This window comes from Maylandia zebra, linkage group LG16 (genome assembly GCF_041146795.1).
Source record: "Maylandia zebra isolate NMK-2024a linkage group LG16, Mzebra_GT3a, whole genome shotgun sequence".
Lineage (NCBI taxonomy): Eukaryota > Metazoa > Chordata > Actinopteri > Cichliformes > Cichlidae > Maylandia > Maylandia zebra.
The window spans coordinates 15,124,715-15,151,433 of record NC_135182.1 but is presented as its reverse complement, the minus strand read 5'-3'; the positions used below and the strand labels follow the sequence as shown (position 1 = coordinate 15,151,433).

Sequence of the window (26,719 nt, the reverse complement as noted above, 5' to 3'; positions counted from 1 at the left end):
TGTCTTCTTGGGTCATGGCAACCTCAGGATTTCATCTGTGTGATCAGCCTTCAGGAAGTGCTTACTGCCACTAAAGAACAAAACAATACTTACTTATTAAAAGCATTTTGTGTTTTGAAGTAATCTGGACCCGCTAACAAAGCTCAAATTTAGTATTTTGTGATGGACGCAGAACTTCTTTGTTTGTGAGTGCGATGCATCCAAGCTGACGTTTAAGACAAACTGCAATTGTCTTTTTAGGGAAATTGTCTACCGGACTCAGCAGCGTGGGTGGTATTGTTTTCAGTGAAATAATTCACTGTTTTGAGCTCTATGGCAGGTGTTATATGATTTTGTCAGTGTGATAGCATCTCTGTGCATGAAATGATGAAATGTCATAGCTGTGCAGTATCATGGTCCTGGGCCATGTTGGCCCAGTATTCTTAGTTTTTGTGTGTTTTTGTATTTTGTTCCCTATTTATGCCTTGGTTCCTAGGTTATTTAGTTAAGATGTTCCTTATTTGGTTACCTCCTGTGTGCCCCTGTGTATCTGTGAGCCCTCGTCTCTCCTTGTGTTTTATTCCATGTTTTCCCCAGCCCGTTATGACTGTGTTCTCCCCGTGCTCTCTCTCCTCCTGTCTGAACCTCTGTGTACTTCCTGTTTTACTTTGACAGTCTCTCGTCAGTATGCGTCATGTTGCGTTCACTCCTGCCCTGTCTCGTTATGATTATCTGTGTCAGCTGTGTTCCCCGTGTGCTCCCACTTCCCTCGTTAACCCTCTGTGTATTTATGTGCGTGTCTCCCTCAGGTCAGTGTTGCGTCGTCAATGTCTTCTCCCCGAACCTGTGTGTCTTTCTGTGTTCCCTCGGTCTTCTGTTAGTATTCCCAGTTTAGTTCTGTTTCGTTTTAAAGGCCTGCAATAAAGCAGTGATTTTGAGTTCAGTTCCTGTCTCCGTGAGTTTTGCGTTTGGGTCCTCATCTGCCTCCACACAGCCAGTTCATGACATGCAGTCGAGAACAAAATTTAAAGTGGGTGTGGTTCGACCTACAAGTACAAATCATCAGTGCTGCGAGTACGCCTAAAGGGTTCCAGGCCTCTTTGCTTTATGCCTCTGCACTGCATTCTTCTTAGTTTTTAATATATTACTTCCCATATTAAGTATCTTTATCTGATGTACGAACGTGCAATATTATTGAAGATGGATGTGGTGCATGAGCTCAGTGGAGTCGAGCTGGTATGATCCCATCGGGAGATTTATGAAAGTTAGCCACTTAGTTTAATGGCACTTCCTTTTGTCCTCCCTCCCTCTGTAATTCCTGCAAGTGGATTTCACTTTCCCATGGCCCCTGTTTGAGTAAATATCTTCTGTGGTTCTGACCTCGCTCTAAATTTCACCACCAGAAACAAAACTGTGCCGTGGCTGAAGCTGCCTGACTCGAGCTGTCCGCGTGTCACAGCGGCGAGTTTCCAAAAGTGCAGATCAACTGCGCGTTTTGTATGCACATGCACACACAAACTACTGATCTGCTTTTATTTGAGAGCGGCCCATTCGCTGGCAGAAGCGACTCAGAGAAGAGAACGGTGGTGTTTTCTTTGCCGAGGTGCGAAAAGACACTCTTGCAGTTTTTGATAAATGTTACTTGAACTCAGAGGAGTCTTGACTTAAAGACACAAACAACGCAACCCCCTCTCACAAAACAGAATGCATGTTTTGTAAGAAGTCCCATCCTTTAAGTAGTGTGATGCGACCGTGAGAGGGCCTCCCCATGCTGAGCTAAGTCAGACTGGACTGGGAACCAGCAGGCACCATGCCAGAGAACAAGTCTGCCTCATATCAAAAAGAAAAACTAACAACTTTCAGCCTGGGAAACCAAAAGTCTCTGCACATTTCATTAATGCATTATCAACGCGTTACCCTTGAGTTTCCTCCTAAAGTTAAGAACCTGAAAGTTTTCATTAAACTGAACTATTGCCTTTCCCCCCCTACCCTTTCAGCAACAGCCATTTAAAGTTTTACACTTGCCAGTCTCTGCGGATTAGTTGTGCAGCCCGATCCATTTGTTTCAGATTTCCTAGCTCACAGGAAACAGACTTGTAATGCAGATAAATGTTTTCAACTGTTGCATATTAAACCCCAACTGTTGTCATCTAAACTGACATCTTGCATTAATTCATCTGGTGTTTAGATGCAAAGGTGGTACATACGTGTCTATGAGATGACATGCATCAGTCATTATTTAGGGGATAGGGTGGCATGTTTGGCATCAGTTTTCAGATCTTCATCCAATTTTAAATAAAGCATCAACTTGTTGTGGTGGTGGGAGGCCAGTTAGGTGAAAGATGTTTAAGAAATATTTCAGATTGACTAAATTTACCCTGGGAAGGATGGTTAAGTGGAGAGACACCTTGTCCAAATCTGATAAACAAACAATAGACGAAAAGGAGGCCTGAAAAAGAGCGACCGAGCGCTGCAGCTGTCTTTTCAACTCTGTGCTTTTGCAACAAGACATAATGTAATCTCTCCTTGAGACGGGAGGATTTTTATAACCTGCGCTGGCTGGGCCTTGAGCAGGAGAAGAGACAGGCTGAGTGAAGGCTGTTTATCCCGCTGTGTCCTTGATATAAACATGTGAAAATTTTTCTGTGGTTCTTCTTTCTGCTAAATCAATACAAAGACATTCGGCCTCTGAACAATGTTGTAGCACTACAGAAAAAAAAAGTTTTCATCCTGTCTCTCTTTTCATAACTGTGTCCTTCAATGCAACAGAGCAAGGGACACTGAGGTCCTGCTTACTGCAATTTCACGAATGTAACCATGTACTCAATGTCATCCTTTCACCAAACCAAAGACAACCTTTTGTTAAGACCCTCATTTTTTAAGCATGCGAGGGTATTTGGGACGTGGCCAGGGCAGAGATGCTCAGACCGTCTACAAAACAAACTGAGATTAGAACCTTTGCTCCAAACTTTTGCATTAGTCACCCACAGTTCTGCTCATCCTGACATCTTCTATTGCTTGCTTTCTGTCTGGTTAAACTCCTCTGTAATCAGCTCTGATTTCCCCAGAGGGATTTTCCTCTCCCTCTTTCAGGTAGCAGCCAACCCTAACTTGTGATCCCTCTCAGGAGCAATTAAGATAAACCTCTAATTCATCTGCTTTATCCCAACTTGTCCTTCTTAGTTTCTCATTCACTGACTTCCACCGCCCCCTTTCCCCACCACCTCCCAAATACCTCCTTCAGTGACAGAAGCAAGGAGAGCACTGAGTCATGACATCATAATTCACCAGCTCCAGTTTTCACGGTTAAATCAATATCAGCGTGTCCGAGTCAAGGTTGGAGGCCGGCCTTCGCGCCTCAGCTCTTCCTACTTCTTTCTCATAGAAAATCATATAAATTGTCCCTAAAATAATTAAGCCTTCAGATCCCTCCCTGGACTATTTTTTTCTTTTACTGGCTTCTGTCCGATGACTGCTCAGAGAGTCAAGGTAATGCTGAGAATAAAGCTGGTCTCTGGCGCCTTCTCCACTTTTCTTTCTCTCTTGCTCTCTTCCTCTGCTTTTTTGTTTCTTTCACACAATTTATAAAGAAGTCTCTTTGATTAAGCACGGCTGTCGGGTTTTTAAAACGAACAAACATGATTTCTGAACAGTTTGATAAACCGAGCGAGCAGACGGAAATGTTACATTTCCTGTTTTATCTGAGCCATGGTTAACCTTTCACAGGTGAGCAACAGAGATGAAAGCTGCTACTGTCCGACGTGTTTACCTGCAAATAAATCAATAAAAATAAATAAGAAATAATAATAAAAAATCATTTACACCGGTGTGTCTTGAATATGTGAGGGCTGTGAAAAGGTAAGTGTGGGAAATAGGAGAGGGGTGGAGAGAGGGGCGGTGTTTGAGAAGGGAGGGGTGTGTGTGTGTTCAGGGGGTCTGAACAATCTCTCAAAGCGCGGGGACAGACGGGAGCTAATATAAACGCTCTGCCCTTCACTCGGGGCTATCAGGGGCTAAGAAAACAGGGCTACCTCTGTCACTGACCTCAAGCGCTTCAAAGAAGCAGCGGGACGCGCTGAGCTCCTGCCGGCGGTCATGGCCACGCTGGAGGGCTGCCGCTGTCGGGGTGCCAGCGGCCGAAAAAACAGCAGCAGCAGCAGCAGCAGCAGCATTCTCTACAGCATTCTAAAGAGTGATGACCGCCTGGTGACCGCCGAGGAGCAACAGCAGCATCCCCAACAGCACACGCTGCAGCACTTGTTCCAGAAGCCCCCCTCTTCCGCTTCTGCCTCTTTGCAGGAGGTCCGACAGCAGGCTTGCTCTTGCGGCTCGTCTCGGCGCCGGGGCGTCCTCCGCTCCCCGCAGGTGACCTGCAAAGCGGCGTCCGCGGTCCTGGTGAAGACGCTGCGCTTCGTGAAAAACGTCCCCTGTTTTCGCGAGCTGCCCGAGGACGACCAGCTCGTGCTGATCCGGAGCGGCTGGGCGCCTCTGCTCGTGCTGGGACTCGCACAAGACCGGGTGGACTTTGAGACCACGGAGACCGTGGAGCCGAGCATGCTGCAGCGCATCCTCACGGGCTGTCCGGACAGGCAGAGCGAGGCTGTGGGCGGCCAGAACAGGGGGGCACCCGGCGTCTCTGTTGTGGACATCGAAGCGATCAAAGCCTTCCTAAAGAAGTGCTGGAGTGTAGATATAAGCACGAAGGAATATGCGTACCTGAAGGGAGCCGTGCTCTTCAACCCAGGTGGGTCAGGGCTTTTGATAGCAGAGCATCAGTTTTTAAGCACAGGTGCCACGCTCACGAGTGGAACCGTTTGATTTATTAATTGATGGGTAAAAGTTTGTTTTATTTCAGCATGACTGCTCTGATATTTACACTTTACCTAACTACTTGTCTGCGTTGTAACATTTTTATCAACTTTTCACTTCCCCCCATCCTTCCCCACCTCTAGATCTGGAGGGTTTGCGCTGTCTGCACTACATCCAGTCGCTGCGTCGAGAGGCGCACCAGGCTCTAAACGAGCACGTCAGGCTGATCCATCGCGAGGATACGACGCGGTTCGCCAAGCTGCTCATAGCTCTGTCCATGCTGAGGGCCATCAGCCCGCCAGTGGTCGCTCAGCTCTTCTTCAGACCCGTCATAGGGACTGTCAACATCGAAGAGGTCCTCATGGAGATGTTCTACGGGAAGTAGGTCACGGGTCCATAGTGGACTGAGATGAATTCAGCAGGTTCAGCTGTCAGATGGACTGAACTGCTCAAAGATTTAATTGGTTGGCAGGTGAGGACGACGTGTGGGACTCAATTAATTAAAGACAAATGTATTTGGGAAATCTTCAGTGACTGTGAAATGACCAACACAAGCAAGTGTGAGTGTGCATGTGAGAATGAGCGGCACAGAGAAAGAAAGAGAGAATGTGCTGAGGGAATATGTCATAATAGAGGAAAATATAAAGCAGCTCATGTAATTCATAACTTATTTGTTTTTATATAAAATATTTTTCTATAATAATAATGATAATAAAAAAAACCCCTAAAAACAAACTATGTATGTGAGTGATAATTGCTCCGTCATTGCTGACACATTTTCCTCTGTGAAATCAGCCCTGGACAAACTCTTACGAAGGAAGATAATGTGTCTCAGTACACACGCAGAAAGTACTTAAGAAATCACGTCGCCTCGAAAAATATGAGTCACACTGATTGATGTCAACTACAGTTCAGTCACATCAACTACAGATTATCTTCAAAAGGTCAGGGCTTGGTGTAGCAGCTATTCACTGTCCAGTGAAGGAGGTAAGTTGTGGAGTATAAACACAGATGCAGGACTTCTGAATTCAGGTGAAATGCCCTGTTAGGCCACCAGAGTGCAACAGTATACAACGTGTAGCGATTGTGCAAGTCACATGGATCAACTTCCCCTGTCATGCACACAGAAAGGGGCAAAAGTGGTTGAGGAAAAGGACCTTAGGTAATGTTCCTGTTCCTCGTAGTCTGGCCATCACAGTGTGGGCACAGTGCGGTAAGGTATCAACTTGCTCGCTGGAGAAAAAAAAATAATCTCCCTGTAACCAACAGAACAAAAGCTCCTAGAGACGCCGCATAAAATACACCTATGGTTTAAACCAGACCTCTGTAATGAGACACTACTGAGTGAATGTTCATCTCAGACAATGGCACAAGGACTTGCTGCTGTTACACCATAGCCACACGATGTTACGAAGCTCAGTCCCTGAACATCTCATCTAGCAGCTATAATACTTCATCACTGTTCAGAGGTCAGATGGCCTGAGCCTGCACTTGGTCTCGCTTTGTGGCAGCACCAATAAAATAACCCGGCCAGATTGTTAGCATTTTATATTATACCCAAACAATTGTGGTAGAAGTTCTCACACACTTTAATTAAGGAACAAGTAGCACACATTAAAGTAATACTTCAAGTAATGGTCCTGCACTATACACACATCAGAAGTAAAATGGCATATGATCGGATAATTATTGGATTAAAAACGATTACATTTGTGTCACAATGTTGCATCGACATGGAGCAGATTTTACGTTTCATACTGCGGGGATATTAGCCTACAATAATATATCACAATGTGGTCAGATTTATTTAATTTGAATTGATTAGAACACTCATTAGTAAAACACAACGATATTAATTGGCAGAAAATTGAACTACTCAAATAAAGCACTTAGGTACGTGTGTAAAAGTGCTTAGCTGCTTTCCACCGTGATTCCCAAACGAGAAAGGAAAGAAAGATGAAAGCAGACGTAAAGCTTCTTTGTTGGGTGTAAAATTGGAGAAGATTTCTCATCTCGGTCACCGAAGTATGAAAGGACCTCCTGTTTCTGGGTACACCTTAAAAAATGGGGCGCAACAACATGGGAGGTGACTGTGTGTGTGTGGCTGTCTCCGAGGTGAGAGCAGAGAGAGGAGAAAGTGCAGGACGAGCTACCTTATTAAAAAGCCACAAAGCAGGGGGCTTTCGGCGAGAGGCAACATTGTTAAATTACGGCTCTTGGAAAGAACAAAAAGTTATGAGTCACATTTCTGAAACTTCTAGACTATAATGCTGTATCGGGAGCTCTCCAGTCTTATAATAACCGCATGCGTTTAAATCAACATATTTACTGTTCTTTCGAACAAGGAAGCAAACAGCGAATCACTGTTTGTTGATCAAAGTTGATCAAATTGACTTTTCAGTCAAATTGTTTTCCATCTCTGGTTTCACATCAAAAACTCTCTGAAAAGATGTTTTCGAGTTCAGTAGACCTTTCAATGGTGCCCTAAAGCAGAAAAAGCAGTGTCTCTGTGCTTAATTTGTTGCTATTAATTTCATGCAAGCAGAACAGCAAAGCACTAAAGGGAGGAGGTGATGCCAATAATAAAGGCTGGCACAGAAAACTTGAGATACTGATGAAATAGCTCACATACCTCCTGGTGGACAGATAAGGCATTGCAAAGAGTAAAATAACAAGAAAAAACAAAACAAAACCATGCACATGAAGGTGTATTTACACACACACACACACACACACACACACACACACACACACACACACACACACACACACACACACACACACACACACACACACACACGGCCTTGCACATGTGCTCATGTGGACTTTGAAGCCGTCCCGTCTATCTCCTCTGCCTTTTTCTTTCTCATCGGGGCCTATTTTCTCTCCAATTAAGCCTGTAATTGCTCTGGGTAATAAAGACTCTATTAATCCTGTGTCTGCTAATAAAACCACACTGGTTTGGCAGGAGGCTGCTTTTCTTGTGGCTGACAATATGTTGTGGGTGTTTGCCTGAGTTAGCATCACTTATTACAAAAAGAACACAACCAAAGCAGATTCCACCATTTGAGACCCTTTTCTTTCTGTCTTTCTTTCTTTTTAAATTGGTACGGTGTTACAGTTTCTCTTGGTGTTTGCATAGTCTGAAAGCAGCACTCCCCAGCACCACCACCACCGCCCTTGTCTCCAGCAAAAATGTCCACAGGCTGAATTTTATAAACACTGTCTTTAGCTTCATTTCTTCATCATTCTGCCTTCTACTCAGTCTTTTCCTGCTTTTTTTTTCTTCCTCTGCCCCAGTTTCTGTGTTTTCTCCTGGGGTTGGCAGACATCAGTAAATCTGCTTTCTGTCTCTGTGTTTACCAGTGTTCAGACACCCGTTGTAGGTAGTGTGTATCCCCAGGAGATGGCACTGTTTGTCAGCACTCACCCACCAATGTGCAGGCAAATGTCAGGCGTCAACTGAAACTGCTTGGCCTTAAGCCAAGCTGTTTCTTATATCAGCACCTTTTTTTTGTTAAAGGTTTATCTTCACTTGGCATTTCTGGCTCTATCTGAAAGGCAGTGAACATAAGGAGAGAGCAAGGGGGAGAGCATGCAGCAAACTTATTCAGGTAGCTTTAAACCAGAGAATTTCATGGTGCTTGTTTTAGACACCGTTTGATTTCCATCGTTACCTGTATGTTTGTATGTCACACTTCTCTCAAATGGCCAACTAAGTCATTGAAGTTGTTTGTTTTTGTTTTACTTTGCCACCAGGGGGGATTTGTGACAGAACGATAGCAGTAAGGTTAAAAAGGGAAGGTTTGCAACATGGCAGCAAGGCCTGCTATGACGTATAGCTTGGTGATGGTGGTGCTGACAGACAGGAGACTGAGCTGGAGGTTGAAGAGTTGAAGATGCTCAGATGCTTCTTTAGTAGTGGAAAGGATTAGAAATGAGTACATCAGAGGGAAAGCTCAGGTCGAGTGTTTTGGAGACAAAGGTGCAAAACTGAGATGGTCTGAACATGTACAGAGGAGGGATAATGGTTATACTGGACAAAGGATGTTGAAGATGGAGCTGCCAGGAATGAGTGAAAAGAAGAAGGTCACAGAGAGAGATTCATGGATGTAGTGTAGGAGCACATGCGGGAGGGTTGGTGTGACAGAGGCGAATGCTAGGGAGGGCAACATGGAGGCAGATGATCCGATGTGGCGACCCTATGAGGCACAGCTGAAAGAAGAAGAAGAAAAAGAGCTGCTCATTTCAGTTTCATTTTTATTCTTTTAAAAAATAATTTAGTTTTTATTAGTTTCAGTGTTTTCATTGTCTCAGTGGTTCTTTGTTTTGTTTTTTAGTACGGATAAGTATTTGTGTATAAGTATATGCAAAAGTTTTTGTTTTGCATGAACTGAGGAGCTGACATGTTTTTGCACACCTATTTTTTTAGTTTTGTTTAGTTCTAGTTAAATTCCATGATTTGCATTCATGCTATCTAATACCAGAACATCTCCTTTAAACAGTCTGCTTATCTGCCTTTCTCCTTTCTTCACTGCACTGACATTTTGCTGCAAGAAAGAATAATTATCAGTATAATTACGTAACGTGTTTCTTGACACGATGAGGAAATAGAGGACAGAGGAATATGATTAGATCTGGCATATTTCTGGACACAACTATACCATAGGGTCAAGAAACATGCCCGTCTATTCTCTTAGAGGGCAAATGTAGTTGCAATGATTGTACACACATGGACATCACCTTCCAATGAGTCTAGTATTACAGCATTTCGGTGTTATCCACCAGAAAGAGCAGCTGGATCATAGACTTTATAGAAAGATCTTTATAACTGGACGTTCAAGGCACAGTTTGTTTAAAGACTTATTTCAACAGTACTAAAACACTTGTTCATTTACCCTGTGCCAGATTTCCCAGGGCTGATCACTGATTCAAATGTCCTGTTTCACATCTGGTGGATGTAGCTGACTCTAGCCATTACAAAATCATGTGGTAATGAAAAAAAGAAAAAAAGAAAAAAGGTTAAGAGCATAATCAGGTGTGTTATGAATTGCTGCTGGTTCAACTTGGACACAAAAGGAAAACATCGAAAGGAAATCAATGTTTTTAATGTGCAGTGAGAAAGTAAGGGCAACTGATCATGATTGTGTTTCTATAAAGATAGACATTTCTTTCCAAGTGAAAATTGTGTTTATATATTTATATAAATATCTATATTATATATAGAATACATATCTATTTGCTATGCATACTCAAAAATCACACCTTCAAATATATGTAAAAAGTCTTTCAAAACACAAAAGGAATTCTTTTCTTTCCTTAAACATGAACTATCCATATGAACCAAATGAATTATCAGGATGGGAATAATACTGTTATTTTTTTTAAACCAAAACATTGAAAATGCTTTACCTTTGAATCTAGAAGAGCAGAGGACATTTTTTTGTCATGTGGGATTTAAAAGCCACCTTAATCTCTTTAACAAACCAGGAGCCACACCGAAGGGCACAAAACCAGCATAACACTTATACACAAATCCTCTTTCTATGGAAGATGAAATGCAAATAAGTATGACATCTCAAGCAAACTCTTTTCAGTTATAAAAATAGAATTCTTTTTAAAATAATCTACAGATTTCTTTTTAAGGTGAGGCATTTCACTATCACTCTAAAACAGCAAGGCTGTTTGTCTCAATAGAAAATATGAAGCTTTAGAGAGAGATCTGCCAGTCTATCTGCTTGGAGAGGACGAGCGCTGCTCCCCAACCACTCCTCCTTTTCAGTCCCACGAGACGATATATTTTTTGCCAGCTTCTCCTTCTTTTTGCATATTCTATTTTTTTTTTTTAAAAAGAGAGAGTTTCCTTTTAAACTAGATACACCTTTTACAGGTAAACGAAAACAAGTTTTAGCTCCTTGAAGCTCCTGAAATGTCCAGGCGTTTCCCAAAGTTCGAAAAAAAAAAGTTCTCTTTAAACAACACAAAGATTTTTAAACAAACAAACAACAGCGCACGCACATGTCATATTGGCTTTCCTATCGAGCGTGTTACAAAATAAGAAAGAAAAAAAGAAAAAGAGACAAAAAAAGAGAAAAAGATTAAAAATATACAACTCTTTATGACAAGTTAAAGCAAAAGTCCTACATTAGAGAAGGCAACAAACATGATTGAATAAAATAAACAAAAGAACAAAACAGGAAAACACTGATGCTACAAATAAATTGAAATATATGTACAGACCCTGTTTTCCTTTTGCTTGTATGGATGCAATTTCTTGTATGTGTGTATGTGTGTGTGTGTATTCGTTCCTGTGAATAATTGCCATAGTGTGTTGGTTCTTCACCATGGAGTCCTTGTGAGTCCATTTCTTGCTAGTTAATGAAACAGTGTGTTCGCATTATCCCCTGTAGTTCCACATAGAAAACATCCTCTGGAAACGAGGTGCAGTCCGACTGAACAACAAGACAAACCACGTCCAGGAACCTGCTTTACCTCCATGACTAGCTGCCGGAGCCATACGGATCCAAATGCTTTTTGCCGTAATCACAACCTCGAACTGTGTTCCTAAGAACTGCCAGACTGTAACCTCGTCATGTCTGACGTTGAGCGATCTTCCTAAAGCTGGCGCCGAGTCTGCTTGCCATTACCAGATGACGCTGGAGATGCTGGTTTCCCTGGGCAGCAGAGGGAGCATGGCGTTGTTGGCGTGCCCCTCCTCCAGACTGTGCTCTCGGCTCTTCCCGGGTGGCCTCTGTCCGTTCAGCAGTGTCAGTGGGATGTTGCAGTAGGTGTGCTGGTTTCCCAGGGATGAGAGAGGTGGCAAGGTCCCTCCTGGGGGCATGTCGTACTCGTAACTGCGGTAGTAGTGTTTCTGCCTCATGGTGGTGTGGTAGGTGCTGTGGAACGAGGAGCGCAGCTCTGGGTGGGCGGTGGCCATGGCCGTGGAAGTGGCCGCCGCCATGGACATGGCAGAAACAGTCTGCAGCTCTCCGAATGGGCCCTGCTCGCTGACGTCTAGTGCCGCCTCATGCGTGAGCATGGGCTCCGTGCGTCTGAAGGGCATCTCATACTGCAGCTGCTTCCAGAACTTGGAGCTGAGCTTGTTGCTCTTGGTTCCACGCCATTTGATGACAGTAAGGGTCTTAATGGTGTGTTTAAGCGCCTCCACTTCCTGGTAGTTCATGATTCCGCGCAACTCGGCACATTCGATCAGGATGACTTTGATCTCACCCGTCACCAGCATGTTGCGCAGTCGCGTCTCCAGCTCAAAGATGCTCCAGCCTCGCCGCACTACGTAGTTGGGTGTCATAACTATGATGAGGCGTTTGCTCTGGTCTACACAGCGGGCCACGTCCTCTATGTAGGCTGCGGGAAAGAAGCGGGAAGGAAAGAGAAGAGCAAAAATTTATGTGACACAAGTGTGGCAAAACATTGCAGTGAGCATTGTTTTCACCTAATGAGAACAGGGCCACAACACAGTGATGGATGAACACACAGACAGCATCAGACACAAAACGCAAGACAGTGACAGTATCTGGTCTACTAACACCCGTTTAATATGGAGCTTTAAGTGTGCACAAAGGTGCAGCATATAAATTAACATTTTATGCACATAGAGCAGATCCATATGGCTCTAACTGCAAACCAGTGATTGATAAAGCTGCACACTCTATAGGATTAGGGCTGAGCTCGCTATTGAATCGGGCCTGATGTTTCAGATCACACAATGGTGCCACTCTAAGCATGAAAGCAGCTGATGCAAGAGGAAAAGACCGAAGGCGAGTACCTCTAAAGAGCCGCGTGTCATCCTGGTAATGCTCATTGGTGAGACCTAAACATAAACATTTTAACATTCAGGTCACAGGCAGAACACATTACAGACACAGAAACATGCTCAACACCGTCAGAAGCGTGGCTGCGTCCCCTCTCAGTCATCTTTTTATTTCACATACGATTAATCACATACCATGTTTCTCTGATTGGACATTCATCTGCAATGATTTTATTTGGCAGTGGTGCTGGCGGCAATTTTCTTTTGATTAAAGGATAGAAGCGGCTCAGTCAGCAGGGCTCAGAGCCTTCACACATTACCCACTGATGTTTAATTCTGTCTGGACCAGCTAGCACGTGTTTGCGTTTTATCTTTCTCACATGAAGCCTACAGTAGAAACACACAGCATTGCTACTAACTAGAGCACACTGTGTACCACTGGCAAAGACAGACTGCTAAACAGAGTTAGCACACATGAGAATATGTTCAGACAGAATTTTCATGGATTTATTAATACATGGATAAAAATCAGTGAGGATGATAAATTTGTTCAATATATCGGCTCCCGGTACACACCGCATACTGTATTCCCATATCTGTAGTACACAGTAAGGGAAGAGCTAGTGAGAAATGCTATGATCTAGTGCTTTAATCCAGAGAGGTTTGAGACGATACAAGAAAAAAAGGGTTCTTGTTGACAGTATTGCACTGAATATTGCATTTCCCTCCTCTTCCCTTATTTTAACTTTGAAATATTCATCTATTCATCACTTGTGAGCATCCTCTGCTTGATTCTGCCCTGACAGCACCGGACATTGAAACACAAGACAGTGACGGTGGAAAAACAATGGTGAAAACAAACAACACAGACAAAACAGACTGTGACAGTCTATGTATATGTATATGTATATGTATACATGTACCCTGCTTCCAAAGAAATTAACAATCTCCAATAATGGTAATTTAGTTTTAATGAAAAGACAGAACATCAACCAAATTCCAGAAAAAAGACATTATATAAAAGTCACAGATTGAAAGAAGTATTTGATGCCCAAGCAAAACATGACTTGGTACTCTGTAGAGAAAGCCTCATTGGTAAGCACCAGAGAGATGTGGGATGGATATTGGCCCACTCCTCTTTATAGAAACTTTAAATCCTTTATGTCTGTGAAGGTTCTCAGTCATCCAGGTCATCGTAGCCAAAGGAGCTTGCAAAGAAAAGGATCTGGACTTCTTTAAGTTGCTTGAAGACGTTTCACCTCTCATCCGAGAAGCTTCTTCAGTTCAAACTCTGGCTGATTGGGACCCACACCCAGTTTCACACCTTGGCTCAGGCGATTAGAGGATCATCAGGGGGTCCTTTTGTCCCTCTGTGGGGGGTTACTCCCACTAGGTTTAAATCTGGGACTCCCCACCATTTGACCTTAGAACTGAAGAAGCTTCTCGGATGAGAGGTGAAACGTCTTCAAGCAACTCAAAGAAGTCTAGACGCTTTTCTTTGCAAGCTCCTTTGACTTTAAATCCTTTACATTTCTTGGCTGCTGCTTGGCAACTCTAAACTTCAGCTCCCTCCACAGTTTGTTTATAGGTCTGGAGATTGGCTACGCCTCTCCGTGACCTTAATGTGCTTCTTCTTTATATCCGTTGTTGCCTTGGTGGCATGTTTTGGGTCATTCTCATGCTGGAAGACCCATCCATGACCCACCTTCAGTGTTCTGACTGAGCAGGGAAACAGCCCAAAAGTATAATATTTCCACTTCAGTGGAGGATGGTGATCCTTTGGTTATACTCAGTATTTCTCTTCCTCCAAACACGGCGGGTTGAGTTGATACCAAAGAGCTTGATTTAGGTTTCATTTGACCACAGCACTTTCATGCATGCCTTCTCTGAATTATTTCGTTGCTTACTAGCAAACTTAAGATGGGCCTGTAGATGTGCCTTGTTAAACAGTGGGAACTCTTGTTGTGTGCCATCAATGATGTTCTTGGTGACTTTGGTCCCAACTGCACCTCCCGTGTACTTTTGACCTGATCTATCACCTTTCTCATGATCATCCTCACCCAATGAGGGAAGATCTTGTACAGACTGAGGTTGACACAAGGTTTTGTATTTCTTCCATTTCTGAATCACGCCAGCAGCTGTCACCTTGTCACCAAGATTCTTGCTGATGGTCTTGTCGTCCATTGTGGCCTTGTGCAGGTCTGTAGGCTGCTCCCTGGCATCCTTTAACAGCTGTTTGGTCTTACCTAATTTCTTGGTCTTCCCAAGAAATTGATTCTGTGCTTTATGCACATAATCGTTTGATATCACAAGTATCTGTAATTGATTGATTGTAATCTGTGTGCCATGTGGGCACACAGCCAGTCTGTGGGAGCCAGAATTCTAGCGTGTTGGTCTGGAATCAAATACTTATTTCGCTCATTGTCACTCAATATTTTAACGTCTTTCTCCATTAAAATGAAACTATCATAAAATTAGAGACTGGACATTTCTTTGTAAGTGAGCAAATTTACAAATTCAGTAGAGGATCAAATAATTATTTCCCCCAATATAGAATTTATAGTAGAAACAAACAAACACCTATACAACTGTTTACAGTATGGCACAAACATTTCAAACGTGTGCAAGCATGCATACATACAAACACACACAGTCTTACTTCCTGATGGGATGAGGTCTCGATCTGGGATGAAGAGTTTGTAGCCATAATGTTTCTCCAGAACATCAGGGAGGATCTCCAAGGCAAAGCGCTCCTCTTCCCGGGTCTCCTGACTCCACTGGTCAGGGTCCACTTTGGTGTAAGACAAATATGCATCATAGTCTTTATTTTCTGAGGAACAGGAAGAAAGAGTGGAGAGTCAGTCATGAAATATGCAGACTAAACGCCATGGCATTTTCACTGAACACTGCACGCTCATTCTCTGATGAGCATTTTATTCCAAACAACTGACTTTACACATTTCTTGCAATTGCGTTGGCTAACTTCTACAATAGTTACAACTTTTAAAGCTACTTCTAAAACCAGAATTACACACTCCTTATTATAGTTTCAAAATAATAAAATAACGTTGGTTTTTCTTACACTTATTGGCTCTATCCATAAACATTCACATTCAGTGTCATGTGATGCCATGGTTATGACAGTGCCATTTAACCCTTATGCACGGCACCTCAAATAGTTACCAGTTATTTTCATCCAAACAGAATATGCATCAGAAATTTCTGCAAATTTATAGACAAAAGGCACAAAAGTAAAATGCCGAAAGTCGGAAGTTATATCTTTTGTGTAATTCTTATACAGTGTTTAACACAATTATTAGACCACCTGCCATAAAAACAGGAAAACACAAATATTTTAGAAATTTGTCAAAAACTTTGCGAAAGCTAGAAACTTTTCTGTTCCAGAAACTGAGCCATTAACTAATCAAATAATAATAATGTGATTTATTATTTTTTACATTTTTTTTGTAAAACAGCGAATGTGAAGATTCATAGGTAACATTAATTATAAAACTGAAAAATAGAATTTTAATTAAAATGCTTGTTCATGCTGGAGGATTTAACATTATAGAAACATAACTTTTTTGATGATTACCAATACTGGTAACTTAGGGCAGCTGTGTGAAAAAAACTTGCACTTAATGGTATTTTAATAAATTTGTTAAGCACTGAAGTATGTTAAAGAACTGTAAACATGGGTAATACAGTCTATAGTCTAATATGAAACTATAGTGTAACTTTCTACAGGACACACGATTGTGCTTTGCTGTGTCAGTTTACATTTTCTATTCGGTACTTTGTTTTCTATAAAAAACTGTTAAATTTAATAATTTGCCGACATGGATTTCCTTCCAGTGAGTCACAAGATCGCTCATGAAGTGAGCTACTTATGATCAAGGAGAAGGCCTTTCTTGCAAATGCTGTTCCCAATAAGTGTCTCCGGTACGCAGTCAAATTCTTCCACACCAAACTCAGAAAACCATTTCTTTTATTGTCTATTGTATGTATTTTTTGCTTATCATTCTTGTTTGGAAAAGAGAAGACCACTTTTCTAGTGGTGTCAAATTGATTTGGCCATGTAGTGTATACAAGAAATAAATTGTGGTAGATACAAAAATACCCAAAACAATGCAGAAGCAATACTCTCTTCCCACCTCAAAATGATTTCCCAGAAGACAGTGGGAAGAACTGAGAAGGTAGAAAATAGATAACAGGGAAAAGAACAGTGCTGGTGCCATATTCGCTAAGTCCTAGTCATTATGCTCTGTGGAAACTGGAATGTGGTTCAGTCAGAAAGTGAGGAAGGACTGCTTCAGAAACTCTTTTGAGGAGCATGCGCAGCTTTGAAACTTACTGGAAGGGCCATGGCTGTGCTCGATAGGATCCAAACATCAAACAAAGCTTTCAAATTAGCAACCAACCTCGCAAATTAACCACCTAGCAAAGTTGGAAAAATCAAAAACAGCTTGTATCAGCGGTCCCTGACGGCATGACTTAATCATGTGGAAGTTTGAGTCTACAGTCTTGGGCGTAATGGATAATTTATGCTACTGTAGAAACAATCCGGTGACTTCTGTCTTTCCAGAATTCTTGAAAAGAGAGCAAAAATGCAAAACACAGAGGAATCATACTGGGACACAAACAGACAAATCCTTAAGTGAAGTACAAGTTAACTATGTTCTGTAGAGAAAGCAGAAAGTTGCTTTTCAATTTGAGGATTGTTACGCTCCTATTTGTTGCTCAGAGACGGTGCTTCGAGCCTGCCTTGTTGCTGTGAATCACTATCTGGCAGCAGAGGGTGGGCTTCATTCCATGACATACTGAGATTGATCTCTTTTTAAATGGGCAACAAATTGAAAAACTGTCTCCTCCTTTCCCGGTAAAGTCACTGCACCATGCACCTCTTTACCAACAGCAGCGGAAATGCCGTCACTGAGATAGCACTGGGGTAAACATCTGTAACTACTAGTGAGTAGTTACTTTTAAACAAAATAGTACATTCATTGGATCTATGAATACAAGCCCGCAAAGGCACATATGGAGTCATCACGGCTTGCTTGATATTGAGTTTTTGGATAAAAAAAGTCCTGGTGAAAAAAGTGTGAATAAGATAATGGTTAAAAGGCCAAAAGACATTTTTTTAGACGCATTCTTCTGTCTTTACCTCCGTCTACATCTTCACTGCCAAAGTGCCTCCTGTAGAAAAGCATCAGCTCAATCTTGTAGCATTTGTAGAGTGAGATGAGAAAGATGAGTAGCAGCAGGATTGCTCCCAGCCCTCCTGCCAGCTCCACAGTGTACATGAGCTCTGCTGAAGACAACACATACAGACAAGAAAATAAGCAAAACTGCTGAGACAGTCATGGTTAAAACGCCAGTTACAGTTTTGTGTGGCCACTTACAGTCACTGCAAATAGATAAACATCCCCGCACCTCTAAGGTTTTACTTATTGGGACAAAATAAAAAAATTATCTAGTCCCTACAAGGTCTAAAAAAAACCACATGAAATATTACACTGAGTCATTTTTTTATTCAATAGAAACTAAGACAAACCCCAGAAAGAGTGTGTAAGTACACCACATAATTCAATAGTTTGTTGAAATACCTTTAGCTGCAATAACTTGAAGTACTCATTTTCTGTATGACTTCATCAATTTCTTACATCACTGTAGAGGAATTTGGGCCCTTTCTTCTTTCCAACATTGCTCTAGTTTATTGAGGTCTGCAGGCATTTGTTGATGTTCAGATCTCCAATGGTTTCTCAACAACATATTCAGCCAGTTTGAGGTTTGGACATTGACTGAGCCATTCCAACACTTTGATTATTTTCTTTTTCAGCCATCCTGTTGTAGATTTGCTTCTGTGCTTGGGGCCATTGTTCTGATGTAAAACCCAGTTTGGGTCAAGCATTAGCTATCGGACACATTGCTTTACATTCGACTCTAGAATACTTTGGTACAGTGGCTTGCAAAAGTATTTGGCCCCCTTGAACTTTTCCACATTTTGTCACATTACAGCCACAAACATGAATCAATTTTATTGGAATTCCATGTGAAAGACGAACACAAAGTGGTGTACACGTGAGAAGTGGAATAAAAATCATACATGATTCCAAACATTTTTTACAAATAAATAACTGCAAAGTGGGGTGTGCGAAATTATTCAGCCCCCTGAGTCAATACTTTGTAGAACCACCTTTTGCTGCAATTACAGCTGCCAGTCTTTTAGGGTATGTCTCTACCAGCTTTGCACATCTAGAGACTGAAATCCTTGCCCAATCTTCTTTGCAAAACAGCTCCAGCTCAGTCAGATTAGATCGACAGCGTTTGTGAACAGCAGTTTTCAGATCTTGCCACAGATTCTCGATTGGATTAGATTGGAAGATGAACCTCCGCCCCAGTCTCAAGTCTTTTGCAGACTCCAAGAGGTTTTCTTCCAAGATTGCCCTGTATTTGGCTCCATCCATCTTCCCATCAACTCTGACCAGCTTCCCTGTCCCTGCTGAAGAGAAGCACCCCCAGAGCATGATGCTGCCACCACCATATTTGACAGTGGGGATGGTGTGTTCAGAGTGATGTGCAGTGTTAGTTTTCTGCCACATATAGTGTTTTGCATGTGTTCCTAAAAGTTCCATTCTGGTCTCATCTGACCAGAGCACCTTCTTCCACATGTTTGCTGTGTCCCCCAAATGGCTCATGGCAAACTGCAAACGGGACTTCTTATGGTTTTCTGTTAGCAATGGCTTTCTTCTTGCCACTCTTCCATAAAGGCCAACTTTGTGCAGTGCACAACTAATAGTTGTCCTATGGACAGATTCCCCCACTTGAGCTGTAGATCTCTGCAGCTCGTCCAGAGTCACCATGGGCCTCTTGGCTGCATTTCTGATCAGCGCTCTCCTTGTTCGGCCTGTGAGTTTAGGTGGACGGCCTTGTCTTGGTTGGTTTACAGTTGTGCCATACTCCTTCCATTTCTGAATGATCGCTTGAACAGTGCTCCGTGGGATGTTCAAGGCTTGGGAAATCTTTTTGTAGCCTAAGCCTGCTTTAAATTTCTCAATAACTTTATCCCTGACCTGTCTGGTGTGTTCTTTGGACTTCATGGTGTTGTTGCTCCCAACATTCGCTTAGACAACCTCTGAGGCCGTCACAGAGCAGCTGTATTTGTACTGACATTAGATTACACACAGGTGCACTCTATTTAGTCATTAGCACTCATCAGGCAATGTCTATGGGCAACTGACTGCACTCAGACCAAAGGGGGCTGAGTAATTACGCACACCCCACTTTGCAGTTATTTATTTGTAAAAATGTTTGGAATCATGTATGATTTTCGTTCCACTTCTCACGTGTACACCACTTTGTGTTGGTCTTTCACGTGGAATTCCAATGAAATTGATTCATGTTTGTTGCTATAATGTGACAAAATGTGGGAAAGTTCAAGGGGGCCGAATACTTTTGCAAGCCACTGTATACAGAGGAGTTCATAGGCAAGTCAAAGACTGCACGGTGTCCAGGTCCTGTGCCTGCAAAAGAAACTCAAATCATCACTCCTCCACCACCGTGGCTGAAAGTTGGTATGAAGTATTTGCTAATATGCTCTGTTTTTAATTAAGCTACATTGCATTATGGCCAAACATCACTACTCCAAAGGACATTGCTCTAGAAGTCTAATGGTTCATTCCAATGCAAATTTGCAAATCTCAACCATGCTACCAGATTATTATTATCCTGGTATTTTTTTTAACCTAGCCATAGATATTCAGTCTATCACTAATTGTATTGTATTGAACTTGGCCTGTAGAGCCCAAACTGTCACTTTTGGGTGTTTATTTGCACATTACACATTCTGAACTTAAATTTGCTGGTATATTCACTCCTAAGAAGGAATGGGAATTGTCGTCCCAGTTTTCCAATAGTCTTTCTGTAGGATGATGAAAATCAAAGTATTTGTAAATAACTTACTAATTCTTCCCAATTGCTTCTCTAAGATCATTGCTGAAAATTTTCTCCTTGTCAGTGTGTTAAAACACACCTAAATGCTCCATACCTGCAAATAGTCAAAAACATATGCTTTTATAGAGGTGCTCAGACCTGCTGATTATCAGTTAATTAGCTGCATTTGATTAGCAGCACCTCTTACCCTCTTAATTGTTATGGAAGCAGTAGGGTGTACTCAGTTTTTCACACACCGATTCTGCAACTTGGCTAATTTATTTCTTAAATAAATAATGACACAGTGTACTATGTCATGTGTTGTTGCTAATCTGAGTATGTGTTGCGTTAAAGGCCAGATTTTTAAGGACTAGATAATTTTTATAATGTCCTGATTATTATGTCCTTTTAGAAAAAAAAGTGTTTGCTTTCTTTTTACCCACACTCTTATGACAGTATTCATCAGGCCGGCCTCAAACACTGGCCTCTTTGTTTCATTATTTCAGGTAAACTCACAGAATGAGGCACTTTTACACGTTTACATTTGCCTGAAATCTGGACGATCATCAGCATTTTCAGCGCTCGGCTCAGAGCGGAGCAGAATCAATCTTCAGAGACACGAGTCTCATAATGAGTTTGGGAAAAATGAGAGGGCACATAGCAGAGAGACACAGGGAAAAAAAGGAGATAATGAGAAACTGGGTTCATTTCTTTGGAGCAGTGCAGCAATGACACAGCTTTGCACTTTGGCTGTCATCCATAGCGGGACTGGGACAATTCTGGACATGGATGGAGGCTTTTTCAAAACAAGAGGCTTTAGTTTACTCATCACGCTGACACTCACCTCGCCATCATAACCCACTCTCTTCAGAGTTCTCTTACTTCTCCTTGCCCACTTTTCTTGCTGTCTCTCCATTCATTTCTCCTCTCCATTATCTCCTTCTCATCTCCCCAGAGACCTAGCTTGGGGAAGGATGAATTATGGTGTGTATTAAAGCCGCATTTACCTGGTAGGCTCAGCTAGAGCAGGTTCACTTTATTTCTCTGTCACACTATGGGCTGTAATGCTGCACAGTGGCCCTACGTTCTCTAGGCTGCATGCCAATTTACTCTATATATAACCCCAGACACAGCAAAGGTACATATTAAAGTAATAACAGAAATACTGTGAATTTATAAAATCTTATTTTTATTAAAAGTCACTTAACTATAGCTACACTTTCTGGATCTAATGATTATTATTCTAAAATAGGTTTAACCGAAGACATAGTAGGTTATGAGAAATTACAAAATGATAACTAATTAAATCTGTGTTGGTGAGAGTAAAAGAAAAAGACCAACACTCATGATCAGCAGCCAGTTAGCTTAGCTTAGCTAAACTGCTAAAAACAGGAAAAGCTGCTTTCTGAGAGTAACAAAATCTGCCCTCAAGCACATCTAAACATTCATTTACCAGTCATGTCTTGTTTTCTAATAAATACAAGAAACAAAATGTAAGAGTTATAAAAGAAGCTATGTGGGTGGATATGATTTGGCTAATTTTCAACAATTTTCAACTCACTGTTTCCAGTCTTTGTGCTAAGCTTTGTATTTACCTTAGAGGCATGGGAATTAAGTGTATATGGCAAATCTCAAAACAGCTCTTTAACTTGTAAAGACAGATCTTTGATGTTGGCTTGTGCATTATATTTGATGTTTTTTTCATTTCAGCAGCAGTCGACAGTGTGTTGCGGAAAACAGCTATGTTTTCTCGGGCTTCTAATTGGCTATTTACCAGCCTTTTCCAACTGTAACCAAATGTAATGCTTTTAACTCATTATCAGCAATAATCTTCACTCTTGAAATTGTTTATGTTTCACTGACCCCCACTTCCTTTCTGCCTTCTCTGTTTTCATGTCTCTCTTTCTTTCGAGATGGAAGGAAAGGGAGCCTGCAGAGATATTAGACCTGCTGCAGGGCTTGTGAGTGATGCATTCTTGGAGCATAGAACATGAAATAAACATCAGATGTGGATGAGAAGCAAGAGAGAGAGAGAGAGAGAGAGAGAGAGAAGGAGGGGGGGGGGGGGGTGTTGCCTTGAAGTCTTTTTGTAGCATCCTTTTTTTTTGCAACTGCTTTTACAAAGAGAGCTAAATGAAGTTGTCTGCAGTCTGTGAAAACTGCTAAAATGGCTGTCTACAAAAGATGATTGCAGAGACAGAGATTAAAGTGGGGAAACAGACATATAACAGCATAAAATGTAATTGTATGCTGGACTTATTGGCCTGTTGGGAGAAGCTGAGGACCAATTTGCTGTTTAAACAACCATCAAATTACCTCTCTTTTAGGATGACAACCAGTGCGTGAAAAGAGCTTCTGACAAGTCATACTAGAGCACCAAAATAGCTACACAGCCGATGGGAAACATGAAAAAAACCAAACATGCAAATCAATTAGAATATTTCTGTTTGATGAAATGATGTAGCCAGGCTTCAATTATTTCATATGTCACGAGGCTTTACTGTCAGGCAAACAGAAAAAATAATATCATGCTTTCTAATGTAAAGCAACTAAATATAAAGAAAAAAGAAAAAGGATGATTTCCCCCCAAATCTAACACACATTTTCCTTCAGCCCACAGGGATTTTAATCAATCAAGATTATTTTAATATCCAGTTTTGGGTTAAGTGTACAAATATCTGCATATTCTTGACTATAATAAAACTACAACCTGAAAAGGATAAGCGGAAGCGAATGGATGGATGGAAGAAATAAACCCATCTAACAGACCAGCATGCCACCATATGCCTTTTACTGTCCTCCCATCTCCCTACCATACAAATGACAAGCTGGACGAACACAGGTTAAGAACTTTGGGACAATGTTTGACACAAATTTGAAATTTGACAGACAAATAAATGCAGTGGTCGAGAGCAGTTTCTTCCAGCTCAGAACAATCTCCAGACTAAAAACATAACAAAACCCCCAAACAAGATCCAGAAAGGGCTTTGTTATGTCTAAAGTAGACTACTGGAATGCATAGTGGAGTTACTCATCTCTTGCCCACTTACAATTAGTCCAGTGTTAGCAGTCTTGCACTAAGCTCCCTGTGCATTGCATAATCTAGTACAAAGCTGCACTGTTCGTGTTTGAAGCTTTAAATGGTCTTGCACCTGCATATGTGGTAGATATATTGCGTCCATGTACTCAAGATCATAATGGCCTGATTCTCACTCCCGATTATCCCACAGTTGTATGGAACGCAAGGACTGCCATAATGAATTAATTAAATACACCATTAAATAATTAATTAAATGTGGCAATAATTAATTAAAATTGGAATTAATCAATTAAATAAATAGTTATGACACATGTAATTAATTAATTATTGACACATTTAATTAATTATTTATGTATTTCACGTTTTAATTAATTATTGACACATTTAATTAATTAATTATTGACACATTTAATTAATTATTTATGTATTTCACATTTTAATTAATTATTGACACATGTAATTAATTAATTATTGACACATTTAATTAATTATTTATGTATTTCACATTTTAATTAATTATTGACACATTTCATTAATTATTGACACATTTAATTAATTATTTAATGATATATTTATTTATTTCATTTTGGCAGTCCTGGCGCCTGGCTCTCGTCATGAAATAATTTTATCTGTCAGCCTCACCCATCAAACTCAGGGGGCGGGGTTAACGCTGCCCATGCAGCTTCTCTAACATTTGATTGGTTGCCGTGCAAAGTAAGTCAAAACAGGTCGATCCTAGAAAATCGATTGCTTGTGTAGACTTGGGGCAGCCAGTTATCCCAGAATGCAGATCAAATCACAAGCAGCAATGGTGGTGGTGTAGTTTTAAAATACCCCGTTTTTCTGTCACCAGCTACACTTTTAACAGTGTTTTAGCCGCGAATGTCGCGCCGTATGTCTGGTCAGGTTGTCAACATAGAACATGTTTGCAAAAGTGCTCAGATGTTTTCAGAGATTTCACTAGCTCTGCTAACAGTTAGCATGCAGAGTGCACCCAGGGGGTTACGTTAACCGGTTTGTTTACATATTCCACTCTCCGTGTTCCACATGTTGCATTCGCAGATTCTCATTTTCACCGAACGATCGTCTCTTTCCGCCTGGTCTTGTGTCTCTGTGCTTCTGTAACATAAAGAACGAGCTGACATTTTTCTCACGAAACCAGCGATCAGCTCAGCAGACCCTCAGTTTACCTGCATGCATCCTCCTCCTCATCTGTCAGCTGTTTAACACCTGCTGCTAATTCAAGAAACACGCCTAGTTACCTGGTGATAGTCACAGTTTAACTGGGCAGCCGGTGCTCGATATAACGCAATGTCAGCGCATTTTTCTGCACAAGATAAGTAAATATAGTATTTTCCCCGAGCGCAGAGCTGCTGGAGCTTGTTTCCTTACAGAGCACTTTATAGGCGAGCCAGCTTTATCAGCGGCTGATGTCCAATCACCAGCACACAGCTTTCAAACCTCAGCTGAGTTTTAGCTCTCAGTGGTTAAACGCTGGACTTCATTCACTCAGGTTCTGTCTGTCGGGTCACGTTTACTTCGCTGTTTTATTTACAACTGAGCAAATCGGTTTGGCTGAGGTTAAAGTTACGTTTCATAACTGCATAGTTTCACAGACGTTTAATGGTTCACTGGCACATGTGTTAGACTGAACTATCATCTAAATATCATCTGTTTTTTAATAGTTATTCAACTGTATTCTAAGCACCAGCTGTCTGTTAGAATGTGATTTTTTTTCTCTCTCTGTTGGCAGAGGTATAAAAATGCGCAGGAAAATCTGACGTGCATGGCAAACTTCACCGACGATATTTAGGGAGGAATAAACACACATCAAACATAAATGAACCATTTGTCTGTCTCCATAATTGAGAGAATTTTCTCTTCTTATGTCAACACTCTCTCTTTTTTTTTGCTTTTTTTTTGCTTTTTCGGTCATGTTATGTTTACCTGTCAAAGGCTTGTTACAAACTATGAAACACATTGTGCAGACTTCTGGATGTTAGAAGAAAACGAATACTGCTCATGAATGAGACTAAAGGCAGGAAGGTGTCCTTTAAAACTAAACATGTTAATAGGACCTCCCTGTTTATATCATAGTTTATGATATAGCACGTGTATTTCAGTAATAGCCTGCTGAGGCCACTATACGTGCTGGCCTCATATCAAATGTGAAGGCAGACTGAGTCTATGTTTGACGTTTTTTATATCTAATCTTCCTTTTCAAACATTTAAACAGCAGCGAGTCTGCAGCTGAGGGAATACAAATTCAAATTGTCGGAACAGGTTTGCTCGTTTCTTGGATTCATTTGGTGATTTATTAAATGTATAACTGTTATTCTAATCTGCTGCTGAGTCTCTTACACTTTTCTTTATGCTGTATATTTTCACGTCTCTGGAATAGTTGGCAGTTAGATAGTCAGCTGGGAAACTTTGTGTTAACTCATGGAGCTGAGGATATCGTGGATATGCTGACCTCGCTGCGTGGTGTACAGAGCGAGGTCAGCATGATTAACATTCACAATAAAAATATTAGCCGAACATCATGAAGTCTGTATGTGTTTCATAGTGTCGAACAACCTTTGTACAGTTAAAGCCAGCAGTTACTACATGACGGAAACACCAACGTTATCTCTTTTATGTGTTTATACACAGGTCACGCTGATTACTGAACAAAAACCCAAAGATCAGATGTTAAACAGATTTATTTGCTCTCTCTCCTCCTTAAACATGTTTTTAATGTTAGTTATCAGAGCGTTCTCACTCCCGAGGTGTAACATGTCGACGTTTTGTCACGTCCCGCGGCGTTCCTGAGGAACGCGAAAGGAGACCTTCGGCGTTCTTATGGTACGCGGCGGGTTATGGCTGGAATCCAGTGCAATGACGCTCCCGCGGTAATAGACGTTCCAGCCCTGTATTCCAGCCCTAAACCTAACCTTATCCCTAGCCCTGACCATAACCTTATTCCTGACCTTAACCAGGACTTTAATGATGTTAAATAGCGTGTTTCTAAGCGATTTGAAGAAAAAGAGCGAACATGTGTAGGTTCAGTCCAGACGGTTCTCATATTCCCTCTTTTTCCGAGGTCGTCATTTAGGAACGTGGTGGGTAGCCGAAAACGTAATATGGTGACGATTTGTCACCTAGCGTAAAATGTTAGGCTTTGGGAGTGAGAACGGGTTGTAGTTATA

The 26,719-nt window shown here is 41.5% G+C and overlaps 2 protein-coding genes across 6 annotated transcripts in view; one reads left to right on the top strand and one right to left on the bottom strand.

Moving 5' to 3' along the window:
* Positions 1 to 3,515: 3,515 nt before the first annotated feature.
* Positions 3,516 to 5,508, top strand: nr0b1 (nuclear receptor subfamily 0, group B, member 1). The gene is made up of 2 exons (XM_004551241.2): positions 3,516 to 4,723; positions 4,932 to 5,508. Exons 1-2 carry the CDS (start codon positions 4,075 to 4,077, stop codon positions 5,171 to 5,173), a joined length of 891 nt encoding a protein of 296 aa, XP_004551298.1. The 5' UTR covers positions 3,516 to 4,074; the 3' UTR covers positions 5,174 to 5,508.
* A 942-nt stretch (positions 5,509 to 6,450) lies between these two features.
* The window catches only part of il1rapl1a (interleukin 1 receptor accessory protein-like 1a), a 188,902-nt gene continuing 168,633 nt past the window's right edge, over positions 6,451 to 26,719 (bottom strand). For 2 of the 5 annotated variants that reach the window (XM_004551239.5, XM_076874880.1), the window contains exons 9-12: positions 17,724 to 17,870; positions 15,219 to 15,389; positions 12,575 to 12,619; positions 6,451 to 12,153 (exon numbers count right to left, since the gene is read on the bottom strand). In XM_004551239.5, the coding sequence (XP_004551296.1) occupies positions 11,432 to 12,153; positions 12,575 to 12,619; positions 15,219 to 15,389; positions 17,724 to 17,870 (1,085 nt within the window). In that variant the 3' untranslated portion in view covers positions 6,451 to 11,431. The remainder of the gene's footprint in view (positions 12,154 to 12,574; positions 12,620 to 15,218; positions 15,390 to 17,723; positions 17,871 to 26,719) is intronic. The other 3 variants (XM_076874881.1, XM_076874883.1, XM_076874884.1) reach the window with 3 other exon arrangements.